This window comes from Sminthopsis crassicaudata, chromosome 2 (genome assembly GCF_048593235.1).
Source record: "Sminthopsis crassicaudata isolate SCR6 chromosome 2, ASM4859323v1, whole genome shotgun sequence".
NCBI classification, from domain to species: Eukaryota; Metazoa; Chordata; class Mammalia; order Dasyuromorphia; family Dasyuridae; genus Sminthopsis; species Sminthopsis crassicaudata.
The window spans coordinates 231446091-231463091 of record NC_133618.1 but is presented as its reverse complement, the minus strand read 5'-3'; the positions used below and the strand labels follow the sequence as shown (position 1 = coordinate 231463091).

The 17001-nt window shown below is 39.8% G+C and overlaps 1 protein-coding gene across 2 annotated transcripts in view; it reads left to right on the top strand.

Annotated features, from left to right (window-relative positions):
* The first annotated feature begins 256 nt into the window (after positions 1-256).
* The window catches only part of SLC13A3 (solute carrier family 13 member 3), a 76323-nt gene continuing 59578 nt past the window's right edge, over positions 257-17001 (top strand). Inside the window, exon 1 of one of the 2 annotated variants that reach the window (XM_074288537.1) lies at positions 257-417. In XM_074288537.1, coding sequence (XP_074144638.1) covers positions 307-417 — 111 coding nt within the window. In that variant the 5' untranslated portion in view covers positions 257-306. The remainder of the gene's footprint in view (positions 418-17001) is intronic. The other variant, XM_074288538.1, reaches the window with a different exon arrangement.

Below are 17001 nucleotides of genomic sequence, written 5' to 3'. Positions count from 1 at the left end.
TAAGAGGTTCTTTGGCCCGAACATATCTTTGGGGATCCCACTGGGGCAGCTGAGGAACTCTGGCCCCGAGGCCCTTCCCGCTCCCTCCCTCTGCCAGGGACCTGCAGCCCGGGAGTGGGCGGAGGGAAGAGAAGTGACGAGGGGGCGGGGAGGTCCGGCTGGGCTCGGGGCCGGGGCCGCCCAGCAGCAGACCCCTCCCCCGCGCGGACCCTCCCCCAGGATATAAAGCTGCTGCCCCAGGGGCCGCCCCACTCCAGCTGCTGGCCCCGCGCTGAATCTGGACCCTGGTCCGGGTCCTGTGGGGCTATGGCGGCGCTCGGGGCGCTGGCCACGAAGTTGTGGTGCATCCGGCGTCTGCTGGTGCTGCTGGCCACTCCGTTGGTGCTGCTGCCCATCCCCTTCAGCCTCCCACCCCAGGTAACGCCGGTCCCCAAGGCCAGCTTCAGCCCGGGGCGACAGAGCCTGTGTGCGTCCTGTCACCCACACAGGTGGCCCAACTTGCGTGGCGCAGCCTCCGGCCCAGAGCGAGAGCGCCAGACCCGAGGGCAAGTTGCCCCTCCACTGCCCGCGTTCCCTATCGTCCTCCTTCCCACTTGCTCAGCGTGCCCTCTTCAGAGTCCTCCCCCTTCCCGGTTCCTGCCTTCTCCAGTCGGGAATGCCAGAAGCAACCAGCCTCCGCGGTAGAACGCGTTCCTTCTTTCCTATTCTCTTCAACGATTTCCCAGTGCTATCTGTCTGTCCGTCCGTCTGTCTGCCTATCTCTTTATCTTTCTAACTCTGTCTTACTGTTTCTGGCTGTTTGACATCCCTCCTCTCGGGCTCTGTCGTCTCTGCAATCAAGAAGGCTTCTCTGGGTCTGAATTTACTTGGTGGAGTTCCGGGGGAATCCGGGAACTTTGTTGGGAGGTAATGGTTTGGGGCTGTGGAAGAAGTTGTCTGCTGTGAAAGGTCCTTCTGGACAGATTTTCTTTGATGGAAAACATTGTATTGCTAGGGAGTTAGGAGTCCTAGTCCCACCTCTGCCTCTAACTAGCTGTGTGATCTTGGACAGTCACTTATCCTCCCTGGTCCTCAGTTTCCCCATTTGTGAAATGGATTAAATGATCTTTAAAGAATTTTCCAGTTCTGATAGAATTTGATTTCAGATTTCTTCCTTGTGCCCTGACAACCCAGCTCCCACCTGTTATGGGAGTTCTTTCCCAAGTAGATGTCCTATACTATTAATGCTTCCATTTGATAAGCTGCTTCACCTTCAATTTTCCTTGCATTCTGAAGAAATAACCCTCTGATCACACTACTTTCCAGGAGTTTCTCTGGATCTCTCTCATCACTACATCTCTCCAGTGTCCAGGGTTCACCCTGCTTAGATCTTCCTGGAGATAGAATACCAACTTCCCACATTTGGAAGAACTAACCCCCAATTTTGTCTCCTTCCCTCTAGCCACGTTTGAATCTATTGTCTCCTAAACTCTGTACTTAGACTTCTTTGGACTTAAGGTCAGAAATCACTCAGAAATCACACGACTCTTATCTTCTGACATCCACTTCCATTCTTTTGGCCTTCCTAACTTCCCTGGAACAGATTTATCTGGACCTCAAGAGGGATAGACTGATTCCTAGGGGTATGATTTAAAGATCCCTTTTTTGTGTATAGGAAGGGGACTCTTGTTCATCTGGGGTAAGTCTCAAGTGGATTCAGGAAAGTATCAACAGAAGACATTCCCCTTTGACTATCTTGGAGACTTGGAATGATACATTAGGAAAACAAAAATGGATAGACCTTGTAAGACACAAGGGTTTTAATAGGGGCTTGTCTCTCCTACTCATTAGCTGTAAGCAAATAATTTCACCTGTCTCAGCCTCAGTATCATCATCTATAAAATGGTCATTATAATACACAAAGAGCTCAGTTAGGAAGACCATGTCAAACGGACTGTATCTGATATTTTCTGTTCTGTTGTCCCCTTAACAAGGTATTTCATCTCTCCATGTCTCAGGAGAGTTGCTAATCTATATTGATAGAGTGAACCCTCTGACATTAGTGAAATTACAGATCTGGATCACTCTGTTCCCCTCTCCACCAAGGACTCTAACAGCTTACCTTACAAAACAGTTATGAAGAACTATGCAAAAGTGATCTAACATTTAGCATTAAAAGCAATAAACACCATGGAAGTCAGTAAGCTGAATTCATTCACATTTTTTGCTTGTTTCCCATGGGGAAGAAAAACACTTTTGAGTTCCAAAGCCTTCTATTTTCTCCATAATGAATGAACAGTGCAATTGGAAAGAGAAAAAAAAAGTAGGCAGAATATTCAAAAGGGATTGATATAATAAGTCTCAGTTATTTGTAATACATCTGTATTACATATGTGGGTTTTTTTTTTTAACAGATTTTCTTCTTTTCCATTTTCCTTTCCTTTCCTTCCCTTTCCTCTTCTCTTTTATCTCTCCTTTTTTATCCATTTTTTCTTTGTTCTCTTCTCTCCTTACTTCTCTCCTTCCTCCTCTTCTTTATTCTTCTCTCCTTGTCTCCTTTCACTTCTTCCTCTTTCTTCATCTCCTCTCTTCTTTTCTTCTTTCCACTTCTCTACCTTTCCTCTCCTCAACTTCTCTTTTCATTTCTTTGTCTCCCTTTGTACCCTCTCTTCTCTCTTCTACTCCTCTCTCCCTCTTCTTTTCCTTTTCCCTCCTCTCTCTTCTTTACTTTTCTGATTTTTTCTCCTTTACTCTTCTCTTCCTCTCTTATTTACCCTCTCTTCTCTTTTCTACTCCTCTCTCCCTCTTCTTTTCATCTTCCCTCCTTTCTCTTCTTTACTTTTCTGATTTTTCCTCCTTTATTCTTCTCTTCCTCTCTTTATTTCCCCTCTCATCTTTCTTCAGCTCTCTTTCCCCTCCTCTTCAGTACTCCTCTCCTCTCCCTCTTTTCTCTTTTCTTATCTTTCATCCTCTCATCTTTCCTTATCTTTTCTCTTATACTCTTCCTCTCCCCTTTCTTCCCTTCTTCCCCTCTACCTTCCTCTTTCCCCCTTCTTCCTTTTCTCTTTCCTTTCTCCTTTCCACTCTACTTTTCTTCCCACCTCCTTTCCACTCCTTCTTTCCTTCTCTGTACTCTATCATTTTCTCCTCTCATCTTTCTATCATTTCTTTGCTCTATTCTTCTTTCCCTTTCTTTCCTCTAATTTCTTTTCTTTACTCTCTCACCTCCTTTTCTTCCTCTACACTGTTTCAATTCAATCCTATCAAAATGGTACTTTTCATTTCAAAGTTATTTTAAAATCCTCATTTTTAAGGTAGGAGAAGAAGCATGAAGATGTTATGTTTTTCCAGGATAAGACACATAGTGTATGCAGAATTTAAGGAACAAATTGGCTCCATCTGAAAGGATAGAATTACCATGGGTCAGAGACTATACCTTAATATTATTCAACATTAATTTCAAAAATATCCATTAAAAACCAGAATATTCAGGCAGTGAGATGGCAAAGTGGATAGACTGAAAGGCTTGGAGACAGGAATACTTAGGACTCTTGAGTTCAAATCTGGCCCCAGACATTTTTTTTTTACTATTTGCTTCAGTTTCTTCATCTGTAAAAAATGAGCTGGAGGAGGAAATGGCAAACCACTTAATTATCTTTGCCAAGAAAATCCCAAATTGGTTCACAGTCAGACATGATTGAAAAACAACTCAATAACAATAACTACTACAGAATATTCTAGAAGTTTGGGTACAATTTCATTAAAGCCTAAAATTGCACCAAGACTTTGGTATAAGTATTGGGCTAGGTGCTATAAGAGATACAAGATATTATGTATTTCTTGCCTTGGAGGAATTCATGGATGCAGGAGCTGGGGTGAAGAGGGATAGTCAATGTGTGTGTGTATGTGTGTGTGTGTGTGTGTGTGTGTGTGTGTGTGTGTGTGTGTGAATCTGTCATTATATAAATGTGTGGATAATTCTTCTAAACCTTATCATTTTAGGGCATTGTCCCAGGCACTGAAAGCTTAAGTGATTTGCTCATGGTCACACAGCTACTATGTGCCAGAGGTAGGATTTGAATCCAGATCATGCCCAAATCAAAGCCTTCTATCTACACACACATTCTATCTATCACACACATTTATATCAACAAACTGAATAGAATGTGCTCTGTGTGTGTGTGTGTGTGTGAGAGAGAGAGAGAGAGAGAGAGAGAGACAGAGAGAGAGACAGAGACAGAGACAGAGACAGAGACAGAGACAGAGAGACAGAGAGAGACAGAGAGAGAGACAGACAGAGAGAGAGACAGACAGAGAGAGAGAGAGACAGAGAGAGAGACAGAGAGACAGAGAGAGACAGAGAGAGACAGAGACAGAGAGAGAGAGAGACAGACAGAGAGAGAGAGAGACAGAAAGAGAAATCCCATTTGTTGGCAAATGGAGAAAGTTGATAGTTATTCAAATGACACTTGAGTTTCTAGAAGGAAAAGTGAGTTCAGCTAGTGTTTCCTGAAGGTTTACTCTTTGTGTAATCTTATACAAAGCTAAATTGTGGGCAATAGAGAGAAAGAGAAGACAGTTGCTTCTCTCCAGGTATTTGCAATGTACGTAGTGAGACAAAATACTAGGGAAATAGCGAAAGATTCTAGGTTGGATATAACCAATTAGATTATAAAGCGCAAAGTCCAAATGCAACGAAGGAAGAGGGAGAAAAAAAGAGGGAGAAAAACAGGGGCTGGAATGGTCAGGAAAAGCTTTATGAAGAAGATGCTGGGAATTGATACCTCTACACAATTGCCTTAAGGTTCAGATTTGACTATGACACTCTCCTGTTCATCACACTTCAACAGCTCCTATTGCTCGGGAAAGAAAATCTTTCTTCTTCTTCTTTCTTCTTCTCTTCTCTTCTTTCTTCTCTTCTTTCTTCTCTTCTTCTTCTCTTCTTCTTCTCTCTCTCTTCTTCTCTTCTTCTCTTCTTCTTCTTCTTCTTCTCTTCTTCTTCTTCTTCTTCTCTTCTTCTTTGCTTCTCCTTCTTCTTCTTCTCTTCTTCCTCTCTCCTCTTCTCCTCCTCCTCCTCCTCCTCCTCCTCCTCCTCCTCTCCTCCTCCTCCTCCTCCTCCTCCTCCTCCTCCTCTCCTCCTCCTCCTCCTCCTCCTCCTCCTCCTCCTCCTCCTCCTCCTCCTCCTCTCCTCCTCCTCCTCCTCCTCCTCCTCCTCCTCCTCCTCCTCTCCTCCTCCTCCCTCCTCCTCCTCTCCCTCCTCCTCCTCCTCCTTCTTCTTCTTCTTCTTCTTCTTCTTCTTCTTCTTCTTCTTCTTCTTCTTCTTCTTCTTCTTCTTCTTCTTTCTCTTCCCTCTTCTTCCTCTTCCTCTTCCTCTTCTTCTTCTTCCTCTTCTTTCTCCTTCTCCTCTTCCTCCTCTTCCTCCTTCTTTATTTTTATCGAGGAAATTGGGGGTAAGTGACTTGTCCAGATAGTGTTAAATGTCTGATGGTCCTCCTCACTCCAGGGCTCATGCTCTATCCACTGCATCATCTTGCTATCCCTGAATAAATGCTTATTGGTTGATTAATTGCTTAAAGGATTTGAACCATCAGTAGGGCAGAGAGCAGTAGAAGCAAAGCTCTGTATGAGCAATGTTTACAGAATCAAAGGGAAGTCAAGATAATGGAAAGAGGGAGACCCAGGTTTGAGAGCTCACTGGGCTGCTCTTCTTGGATGCAGTTGTAGTGGGAGGGGGGAAAAACCCCAACTGTAGGGATCATAGGTGCCAGATTTGAATCCTGACCCTGCTATTGATTTTCTGGATGGGTTTGAATAAGTTTCTTTCTTTCCCTGAGCCTCAGTTTCTTCATCTGTAAAAGGGGAAAACCTGCTCTGCTAATATCAAAAAAGTTATCCTAAAAGGAATAAAGAAAAAAATAGGCAACAAAGTGCCTGAACAACAAAATTGCCATATAGGTGTATGAGGCCATATGGTGTCAGTGAAAATGTGCTTTTGACTTGAGTTCAAATCTGTTATTATTCACATGATCTTAGGCAAATCATTGAGCCTCAGTTTCCTTAATTGTAAAGTGAAGGGCTCAGTCTAGAACAAGTATTTTCAATTTGGGGTCTATGAAGTTGGATTTTAAAATATCTTTCTAATGATATTTCATTATCTTTTGTGTTTTCTAATCCTAGATTATTTTTATTCATTTAAAATACATTATTCTGAGAAAGGGTTATTTGAACAAGATACTTCATCTGATTCTAAGCATTCACACTGTCTCTCTTCTCACCTCTGCCTCTGGTTTCCTTTGAGTACCAGCTAAAGTCCCACTTTCTGCAATAAGACTTTCCTTATCTCCCTTAAGGCTAGGGATTTCCTTTGGAGGTTATTTCTAATTTATATTGTCTTCAACTTGTTAACACATAGTTGTTTGCATTAGACTGTGAGCTTCTTGAAACAAAGATGTTTTTTCTCCTTTCTGTGTGTTTTCAGTATTTACTACCTAGTAGGGCTTTATAAATGCTTGTTGTTGACTGGTTGATACAAATATATATATATTGTTCCCATTTTACAGAGGAAGAAATAGAATCACAGAGGGGAATTTGACTTGACTGAGCTAAGGCTACACTAATAGTAGACAATGAATGTAATCAATGTTCAAAGAGGTAGTGTAAGCTGGAAATGTTAAGTAGGTTCAGAGAACTCCCCAATAACAAGTCTCAACTAGGTCACTGAAGGGAAGTTTAGAATATGTTCCAACTCTTTTAAGGAAGATGGTACTGAGGGTAACCCTACCTTACTATACCCTCCCTCCCAGAGACAGAATTCAGGAGTGTGAGAGCAGAGGTTCTCAGGACTGACCCAGGGGGAACAATTCTTACATTATGTCCTAACTCGGGAATGTTGTCAGCAGGGATGGAAAGAGAGTGGGATGCTGAGCTGGAATGCTGAGATTGCAAGTTTCAATCTCACCAGGAGACCTTGCTTTCATTACAAAGATGCCTTAATTCTGCCTGAGAAGGATGAAGCCAGTTTATGTGAAGGGGAGAGTGTGTGACAAGGTATAATGCGAAGTACTTGTAAGCCTGGGAAATTTGTCATCCTGGACGATACAAATTGGGGAATTGGCATTCAATGGAAAATAAGATCAAGTAAATTACAGCCTTGCAAATCAGGAACCCAAGTTTACCAACCTACTTTTTCCAAAGCAGCCTAACTTCCCTCTAGGAAGCCCATGGAGAGCAAAATAACTCAAACAATATCTCTATTACTAATCTGACTGAAGCATGTATTTATCAGAGGTAGCAGACAGCTCTAGGTGGTTTGTAGTGGATAGAACGCTGGACTTGGAGTCAGGATATGCTATGTGACTGGGATAAATCATTTAATCTCAGTCTCTCTCAGTTTTCTCATCTTTAAAATGGAGATAAGGATAGTGCCTACTTTCCAAAGTTGCTGTGAGAAACAAATAAGTAATGTTTGCATAGCACTTAACACAGTGTAGCTGTTTTATAAATGCTTGATGCTTTCCTAGATAAATAAGGATGTGTTGTGGGAAGACTGAACCTGAGTTTGAATTCTGGCTTTGTCATTTATATCCAGGGGACTTTTGGACCTAAACCACCTTCCTGGCTCTGTTTTATCTCCTATAAAGTGGGCACAATAATAGTACCTATTTTAGTCAAAGTTGTAAGGAAATTGTATATTTTGTTTTGTTTTGTAAATTTTGTAATTGTAAATTGTAAAATTTTGTAGATTTTTTTCATTGTAAAGTTCCTTTGTAGAAGCCACATAGTTCAATGGAAAAAAGCAGTAGATTTGAAATGAGAGGACCTGGATTCAAATCAAGCCATTGTCACTTAGGTATTGTGTGACCTTGGGAACTTCTTGAGACTGAAAAATCTGAAAGGGTTGGACTAAATGAGGGCTAAGTTCTCTTCCAGCTCTTAAATCTACAATCTTATGGTTCACTACTATGGAAATCTATTGGAATTATTATTGATAAACTGCTATACATACCGGCTGGCATAAATCTTTACGGCTGGTAGCCATTCATTCCATACTAAATTGTTTATGGAATGAAAAGATGGGCAAGGACAAGAGGTGTAGCTCTATTGGTCAGAGATGCAGATATGAAACTTCAACATTTACTAGCTGTGTGACCATGTATAACTTATACTGCCTCTCTAAGGCTCCATTTTCTTCTTTATAAAATGTACCCTAGGATTTAGAGCTGGAAGGGACCTGAGAGAGTGTGCAGTGGATCTTCTCATTTAGTGGATGAAGATACTACTACCCAGAGAGGGTCATGTCTGGCCCAACTTCCCACAGATGGGAGCTGAGCTCTGTTCATCTAGTCTTCCCTCTGACTCTAGATCCTGCACTCTTTGGGGCTGAGGATGCTGGGCTTAGCACTGTGCACAGCACTGTTTCCTAAATGTTTATTGACTTTCTCTATCATTGTCTAATGGATAGAACACTGACTTTAGAAAGAAAGGGCCAGAATTAAAATCCTTGCTCTGTTTCTGATCCTTTGTACCATTTCAGATAATTCATGTCTTTTTTGTGGTCCTCAGTTTCTCCATTTTTAAAGTAAGAGAGTTGGCAATTCTTGGTAAATTAGATTATACATAAAGCATGTGACCCTGCCCCCCCAAAAAAATAAAGTTGGGAAGGAGGAATTAAATGATCTCAAAACTCCCTTCCAACTCTTGATCTTGTGATCTCATCTCAGATCAGAATCTTTCCAGTTCTCAATCTTGTGATCTTATTTCACAGATCACTTTACAAACATTAACTTACTAAATATTAACAGTTTGTTGAGGAGCACATCATAGGATTCCAGATGTTAAGATTTTTATAGATGGGGAAACTGAGGTCCAGAGAAATCAAGGGGCTTGCCTAAGGCTATAAGTATTATAGGCATCCAAGGCAAGATGTGGATCTTTCTATTGCATTATACCAATATATACCAGATCGGGAGATCTGGAAATGGCCTCAAATAATCCTTTTCTCAATTATCAGTCTCTACTCATGGTATATAAATGCTTATTGACTTGCTCTGCTATTTTCTAATAGAAGGAACATTGGCTTTAGAGAGAAAGGGCCAGGACTCAAATCCTTGCTTCGTTTTCTTAGTCCCTGTACCACTTTAGGTAATCCACATCCTTTCTCTGGCTCTCAGTTTCTCCATCTTTAAAATGAGAGAGTTGGCAATTCTTGGTAAATTAAATTATACATAAAGCATATGATCCTGCCCCCAAAAAAAGTTGTAAAGGAAGAATTAAGCTAAATGATCTCAAAGTTCCCTTGCCATTCTTAAGCTTATGATCTTCTGATCTCAGAATTTTCAACCTGGTAATCTTACTCCATAGAGCACTTTACAAATATTAATATACTAAATGCTACCAGTATGTTAGCATCCCTTCTTTGATGGAATCACTCCCATGTTGAAAGTTTCTGGGTCTAGTTCTGTATTTTGGCTGCTAGGAAGTTTGGGGCTTTCCTTCCTTCCTTCTTCATGTTCTGAAGGGAAAAAAAGCCTGGCCTTAGCCCCAGGCTGCTGGGGGACTGGACTTGAAGTTGGGTGGGGGAAGGGAGGGCTGAACTTGGCAGCCCTAGAACTGCAATAGAAGAAGGTGGGGTGCGGAATTGTGTGTCCTCATACAGAGGGAGCTTGGGAGCTAGAATGGCAATGGCTTGGGGTGGGGGAAGGGAAGAAACCCAAAGTTGGGGGGAGGGCTTGGCAGGCCTGTGTGGGAGTTAAGATCTGAATGGCAGAGGGTGCATAGTTTAGGATGCACGAGGCATGATCAGCACCTCAAGTGAGAACAGGCAGGGGGAGAAGGCCCTGATTTCCCTCCTGCCTTCCTTCCATCTTGAAAGGGGAAAAGAAGGCCCATGAGACTCATGGTAGCTGTCATTCCTAGGTCTTGCTGCATTTTCTAAACCTGACATTTATATTGCAGAAATAGAGTTTCTGGGGCTACCTGTATCCAACTGTTAATAAGGAACCAAGAGGCTGTAGAATGCAAACTCCTTGAGGGCAGGGACTATGTCATTTTTGGTTTTGTATACATACCCTAGCCCCTAGCACGGGATCAGGTAGATAGTGGTGCCTAATAAATGCTTATTGATTGGTTGATTGACTGTCTGTTGCTATTGGGTAGTGGGAAGCATCCTAGATTTGGAGGAGAAACTTGTACCAGTCCTGGTTTTGTTATTTACTAGAACAGGTAGCTGTGCTTGCTCTTTTTATGTGACCCTGAGCATATTGCTTCATCTCTCCTGGCCTTTGTTCCTTCTTTTGTCAAATGAAGGGGTTGGACCACAGCAAGAATTTTTAACCAGGAAATGTAGATAGATTTTGGAGGTCTGTGAGCTTGAAAGGGAAAAAAATAATGTCTCACTAATCTGTTACTGAAATTTAGCATTTCCTTCCATTTTTAATTAAACAACACATACAAAAATAAATCAACCTGTTCTGAGAAGGGATCCCTAGGCCTCCCCAGACTGACAAAGGGATTCATGACACAATAAAGGTTAAGAATCCTTAGACTGGAAGATTCTGAAGAAATCTAGTTCTAACATTATATGGCAATTAATGATGACATAGGTGAGTACTTTGGTGCACCGCAGTATTAACATGCTTGGAAACATATCTTGTTTCTTCTAACTTGTCTGCTTTAACATTCAAACCATATTAACATGCATGGAAATAGACCTTGCTTCTTTTACTTGGATTCTTTAACATTCAAATGCAAAACTAGGAAAGGGAATACTGAAATTTAGAGAATGCTTATTGTACTTGTAGTACAGCAGTTTAGAAACAACTGAGTTGAATATATAATTGCCAAGAATAAGAGTAAAAATTAGGGAGGCTGTTTTATGGCATACTTCCTCTCCCATATAGCCCCATTTATTTGTTCCTGTTTTCATTTCAATCATGGTGACTGCACATAGTATGAATTTCTTTCTAACTCCCTTATAGCTGATGAATCTTTATTTTTTTATTTTAGAATTGAATATTCTTTTTTTATTTAGAATTTTTTCCACAGTATATATGCATGAGTAATTTTTAAAATAATATTATCCCTTGTATTCATTTTTCCAAATTATCCCCCCTCCCTCCACTCCCTCCCTCCTGATGACAGGCAATCCCATACATTTTACATATGTTACAATATAACCCAGATACAATATATGTGTGTAAATACCATTTTCTTGTTGCACATTAAGTATTAGTGAATCTTTATTTATTAACACAATTGTGGTTAAGTGACTTGTCTAGGATCATATATCAAGGAAGTGTTAAGCATCTGAGGCCAGATTTTAACTCAGATCCTCCTGACTTCAGGGCTGGTGCTCTATCCACTGCACCAACTAGCTGTCCCTGAATCTGTTTTTTAAAAATTGATTTACATGACTCTGGAGTCAGGAAAACCTGATTTCAAATTCAACCTTAAATATTTACTAGCTGTGTGACCCTGGACAAGTCACTTAACCTGATTAACTATTTTTTTAAAAATCAATTTGAGGGCAATATTTTGGGTTACTTTCCCTAAGTGTAAAAAGTCATTTATTACATCTCCTTCAAACTCAAGTATGAATTCAACATGAACTAATGGGGGGCAACAGGGCTGGGAGACTTTGCTTCTAGCCCTGGAGTAGTCCTGATGTAACCTCAGGTAAATAATTACCTTTGTATACAGACCTCAGTTTTTCCATTTCTAAAATTAGAAAGTTGAACTAGATCATCCTGGAAGTCTCTTTCATTCTGGACATTATGAGTCTAAATCAGATTCTATTGAAATCAAAATCTTAAATCTATGATCTGATCAAAATTGGATCAGTGTTTGCAGGAGAGGGTTTGATAGTCTGGTCCCACACCCTGCCACCTTTGGGTGTGAGTGCTCCATCATGCTTCTGCTTCTTCATTTTATAAGCTGAATTTTATCCACAGATTTCAGGCAAATCACTTTCCTTGTCTGGACCTCAGTTTTCTCCTCAGCAAGGCAGGGAATAAAAATGATCTCCACGTCCTCTGACACTGCATGGCCTAACTTATGGAGTTATTGATGCTAGGATAGGAAATTGCTCTTTTTGTTAGTAAAATCCATTTTACAATAGATCTTTTGATTCTGGCTCTGATAGATTTCCCATGTCCTGCTGGGGAGGAAAACTAAAATAACTCACCCAGGGAGTAGAGAACACTGAGTTGGATTTATCTTCTTCTGTCCCTTAAGTCTTAGGACTATCAGCTCCATTCTGAGCCTTAAATCAGAGAATATTAGAAGTTAGAGAATAATTTGATGGAAGCCCTTATTTTACAGAGGAATGAACTAGTAGCTCAGAGACAGGAAGGGACTTGCTCAAAGTCACTCAGTCAACAGCAGAGCAAGAATTAAAGGTCAAGTAATCTTCCCCCCCCTCCTGGACTCTTTTCTCTTTACTGAGACGTTGGTCTCAGCCATAAAACTTTCTAATTGAGAAATGTTTAACAAATAAATAAAAATACAATACAATATAGATAATTAATTTGTTGTTTTCCAAGTCATTATGTCCCCAAAGAGACTGTTTCTACTTGAGTTCTACATTACTGCCTCTTTCTAGTAAATGATTATCTAGGTAAATGGAGCCTCATTTTTATCATTAAATATCCCTAACATATTCAAACTGATGAGGGAAAAAAACCCTATTCATCCTAATTCCTATATGGGACTATCTTAGATTTAATTGGCTACTGGGCATGGACTGGGCGCTCAATATTCTGCTCAACTATATAAGGAAGACAAAGGCTTATGGAGAAATCCTTGCCTTCAGGGAGTTTCTTCTCTAGCTGGGAAGATAACATATACCCATAAAACAATTAGCATTGAAATATAAGATGCATTAACAACATTTACTTATTAAGCAATTAGGAAGAGAGGCAGAAAGATATTGGAAAGAATACTCACGTTCTAGTCAGAGGACCTGGGTTCAAATCTCACCTCTGGTGTTTATTCCTTGTGTCATTCCTTAGGCTAGATCCATGAACAAAAAGAGTCAGACAAAATGGCCTCTGAGGTTCTTCCCTACTTTGAGTCTGTGGTACTAAGTTCAGAGATCTAAGTTAGATATTAGGGAAGTTTAGAGAAGTTTAGAGAAGACACAGTATTTGTCTCAAAGAATTTATGATCTAGGGTCACCAAGACACCAACACAGTGGATTTTTATTGCTGTTTGCATAGTCTAGTTAAGTGTCAGAAGAATATAGAGAAGGAGGGAGAAAAAGTTGAGCAACTGTGGGCTAGTTGCAGTCAGGGAAGACTTTGAAAATATGATTGAACAAGGTTTTGGAGGATGAATAAGATTGTACAGAAGGAAGGCAGAGAATACAGTAGTCTGGATCATTCACCTACTGTGTGCCAAGCACCTCAATAATCCCTGGAGATACAAAGAATGGAGCTTACAGTCTAAAAGGAAAGTGGAGAGAATAGAGTGGGCAGAGGCATGGAGATGAGAACCAGCCCGTTTTGGATGAGGTAGCAAAGTAGATGATGGAATCATGGACTTAGTGGAGTTGAACCTGGAGAGCATCAACTAGCTGGCAGGAGAGCCTGTCTCCCTTCACACTTACATGGCCCTGGGTCAAGAAAGGGAAGGAGCTTCAACCTTCTCAGACTCTGAAAGGCACTGTTGAAACTTTTGCCCCTTCATCTTGACTGCCCTTTTTGACTGAAGCATTTTTGTTCTTTAGCTGCAACTAAACACTTTGCACTTTCTTAAACAATCCCCTACTTTCTTCGTGGGCCCTGGCCAGATGGATAAATAGGCCAGCTTAATTCATGGGGACACCTGACTGTTTAGCAAGTGGCTGCATGCTGTTCCCACTGCAGGGAGTAAGATCACATTCCATAATCGAGCCAACAAGACACCATGCACAAAATTGCATGGGAAGCCGCTGAACATACCAGGATTCAATCTGGAAGGATCAGTATTCTGCACACAAAGTGAGGACCCGGCTTGCTGCCAAACGGCAGAATCATGGAATGCCTGAGCTAGAAGGGAGGATGTGGAATGGTAGAACTGGGGGGGGGAGTTCCATTCTTCCAACAAGTATTTATTAAGTGACTTTAGAGTGAAAAGACATGGTCCCTGACCTCATAGAGATTATAATCTAATATGGGCTCAAAATACAAATACTAGGAACTATAATATATAATGTTATATAACAAGGATATTAGAAAATGCAAAAAAATATTCATGAGGAACAAGGGAGAATTTTTGGAAGGGGTGGTATCTGAGTTGGACTTTAAAAGTTGGATAGGAATTCAACAGTGAAAAGGGGGAGGGAAGAAATTTCAGGTATAAGGAAGAGCTTAGGCAAAAGTGTGAAAATGGAAGATCTTGGAACACTTTTCAGAGACTGGAAAGAAGCTTAGTTTCATTGAATTGTAGAATTCATGGAGAGGGAAAGCAGTGACTTGTAATTCTGGTTCCTAGATTGAGTTTGAGGTTAGGGAGACTTCTGGCAAAGTTTTTTTTTTTCAAATATGTTTTTTCTAATTACATGTAAAAAAATTTTAACATTTATTTAAAGAAAATTGAATTCCAAATTCTCTTCTTCCTTCCTTCCCTACTCCCTCATTGGGAAGACATTGATATAGGTTATACATTTGCAGTCATGCAAAACATTTTCATAGTAGTCATATTGTAAAAAAAAAAAAACAGACCAAAAAAAAGCCCAAGAAAAATAAAGTTGAAATAGGAATGCTTCAATCTGCATTCAGACTTCATCATATTTTTTCCTGGAGATTGGTAACATTTTTCATCACTAGTCTTTTGGAATTGTCTTAAATAATTATATTGCTGAGAATAGCTAAGTCATTCAAAATATGATCATGTGATATTACTGTTATTTTGTACAATGTTCTCCTGATTCTGCTCACTTCATTTTGCACCAGTTCATGTAAGTCTTTTCAGTTTTTTCTGAAATCATCCTCCTTATCATTTCCTATAGTGCAATAGTATTCCATTACAATCATATGGCACAACTTTTTTATCCACTCCTCATTCGACAGAAATCTCCTCAATTTCCAATTCTTTGCTACCACAAAGAAATACTGTTATAAATATTTTCACATATGTAGGTTTTTTTCCTTTTTAAAAATGTCTCATTCTCCAATTGATAAATGGTCAAAGGATATGAACAGTTTTCAGATGAAGAAATTAAAGCCATTTCTAGTCACAAGAAAAAATGCTTTAAATCATTATTGATTAGAGAAATGCAACCTAAGACAAGTCTGAGGTACAACTTCACTCTTCACAGACTGGCTAAGATGACAGAAAAAGATAATGATCAATGTCAGAAGGGATGTGGGAAAACTGGGACACTGGTGCATTGTTGGTGGAATCGTGAATTGATCCAAACATTCTGGAGAGCAATTTGGAACAATGTCCAAAGGACTATCAAATTGTGCATACTCTTTGATCCAGTGGTGTTTCTATTGAGTCTGTATTTCAAAGAGATCAAAACAAAAGGGAAAAGGACCCACATATGCAAAAGAGAACATTTTACACAGCAACAACAAAATTGTGTGATGAATAACTATGGTAGACTTACCTCTTTTCAACAATGAAGTGATTCGAGCCAGTTCCAACAGACTTGTGATGGAGAGAGTCTTCTTCATCCAGAGAGAGGAATGCACAGGGCATCACTTTTGGGCAAAATTCTAAATTGTTCTCCAAAATGGCTGGATCAGTTCATAGGTCCACTAATGATGAATTAATGTTCTAATTTTCTCACATTCTCTCCAATATTTATCATTTTCCTTTTCTGCCCTATTAGCCCATCTCTAAGAGGTATAGAGGTATAAGGTGTTACCCCAGAGTGGTTTTAATTTATATTTCTTTAATCAATAGTGATTTAGAACATTTTTTCATATTACTACAGATAGCTTTGAATTCTTCATCTGAAAACTGTCTGTTTATATTCCTTGACCATTTATCAATTGGGGAATGATTTATATTCTTATAAATTTGATTCAGTTTTCTATATATTTGAGAAATAAAGTCTTTATCAGAGACACTTGCTATAAAAATTGTTCCCCAGCTTTCTGCTTTTCTTCTAATCTTGGTTGCATTGGTGGTATTTGTGCAAACACTTTTTAATTTAATGTAATTAAAAGTATCCATTTTATATCCTGTGATCTCTGATTCTTATTTGGTCATACATTCTTCTTTCCCCATAGATTTGACAGGTAAACTGTTACTTCCTCTCCTAATTTGCTTGCAGTGGTCCTCAAACTTTTTAAATAGGGGGCCAGTTCACTGTCCCTCAGACTGCTGGAGGGCTGGACTATAGTAAAACCAAAACCTTACACTCTGTCTCTGCCCCTCAGCCCATTTGTCATAACCCGGTGAGACACATAAACATCCTCAGCGGGGACGCATCTGGCCTGCGGGCCATAGTTTGAGAACCCCTGAATGGTATTACCCTTTATGTCTAAATCATGTACCCTACATACACATATATTTATGTACATAAGTATATGTATGTATATAATGTGTGTATGTATGTATGTATAAAACTTTAAGAACTGCCAGACTGTGAAAGAATTTGGAAAATAGGTAGAGGAACTTGAATTATATTTTGAAGGGATTAGGGAACCAGTAAAGATTTTTGAGCAGGGGTGTAACATAATAAGATCTGAAGAGGTATAAAAGATTTATTGAAGTCGAGAACAGAGATGGAAAGATTTGTTAAGAGACTACTGCCATACTGTTAAGAGATACTGATATTTGTATGAACAAAATTGATGCAACAGGATAAGAGGATAAGCAATCAACTGTAAAGATGTTTATATTAAATATATCTGGTATCTAATCTACAGAAGCAACTAAGAAATATATGAAAAAATAATTTGTGAAAGAGAAATAGTCTATGGATATAAACAGACAGTCCTTAAAAGAATTTCAAACTATTAATAACCATATGAAAGAATGCTTCAAATAATTGATTAGAAGAAATTTAAAAAAAAACTCTGAGGTTTCACC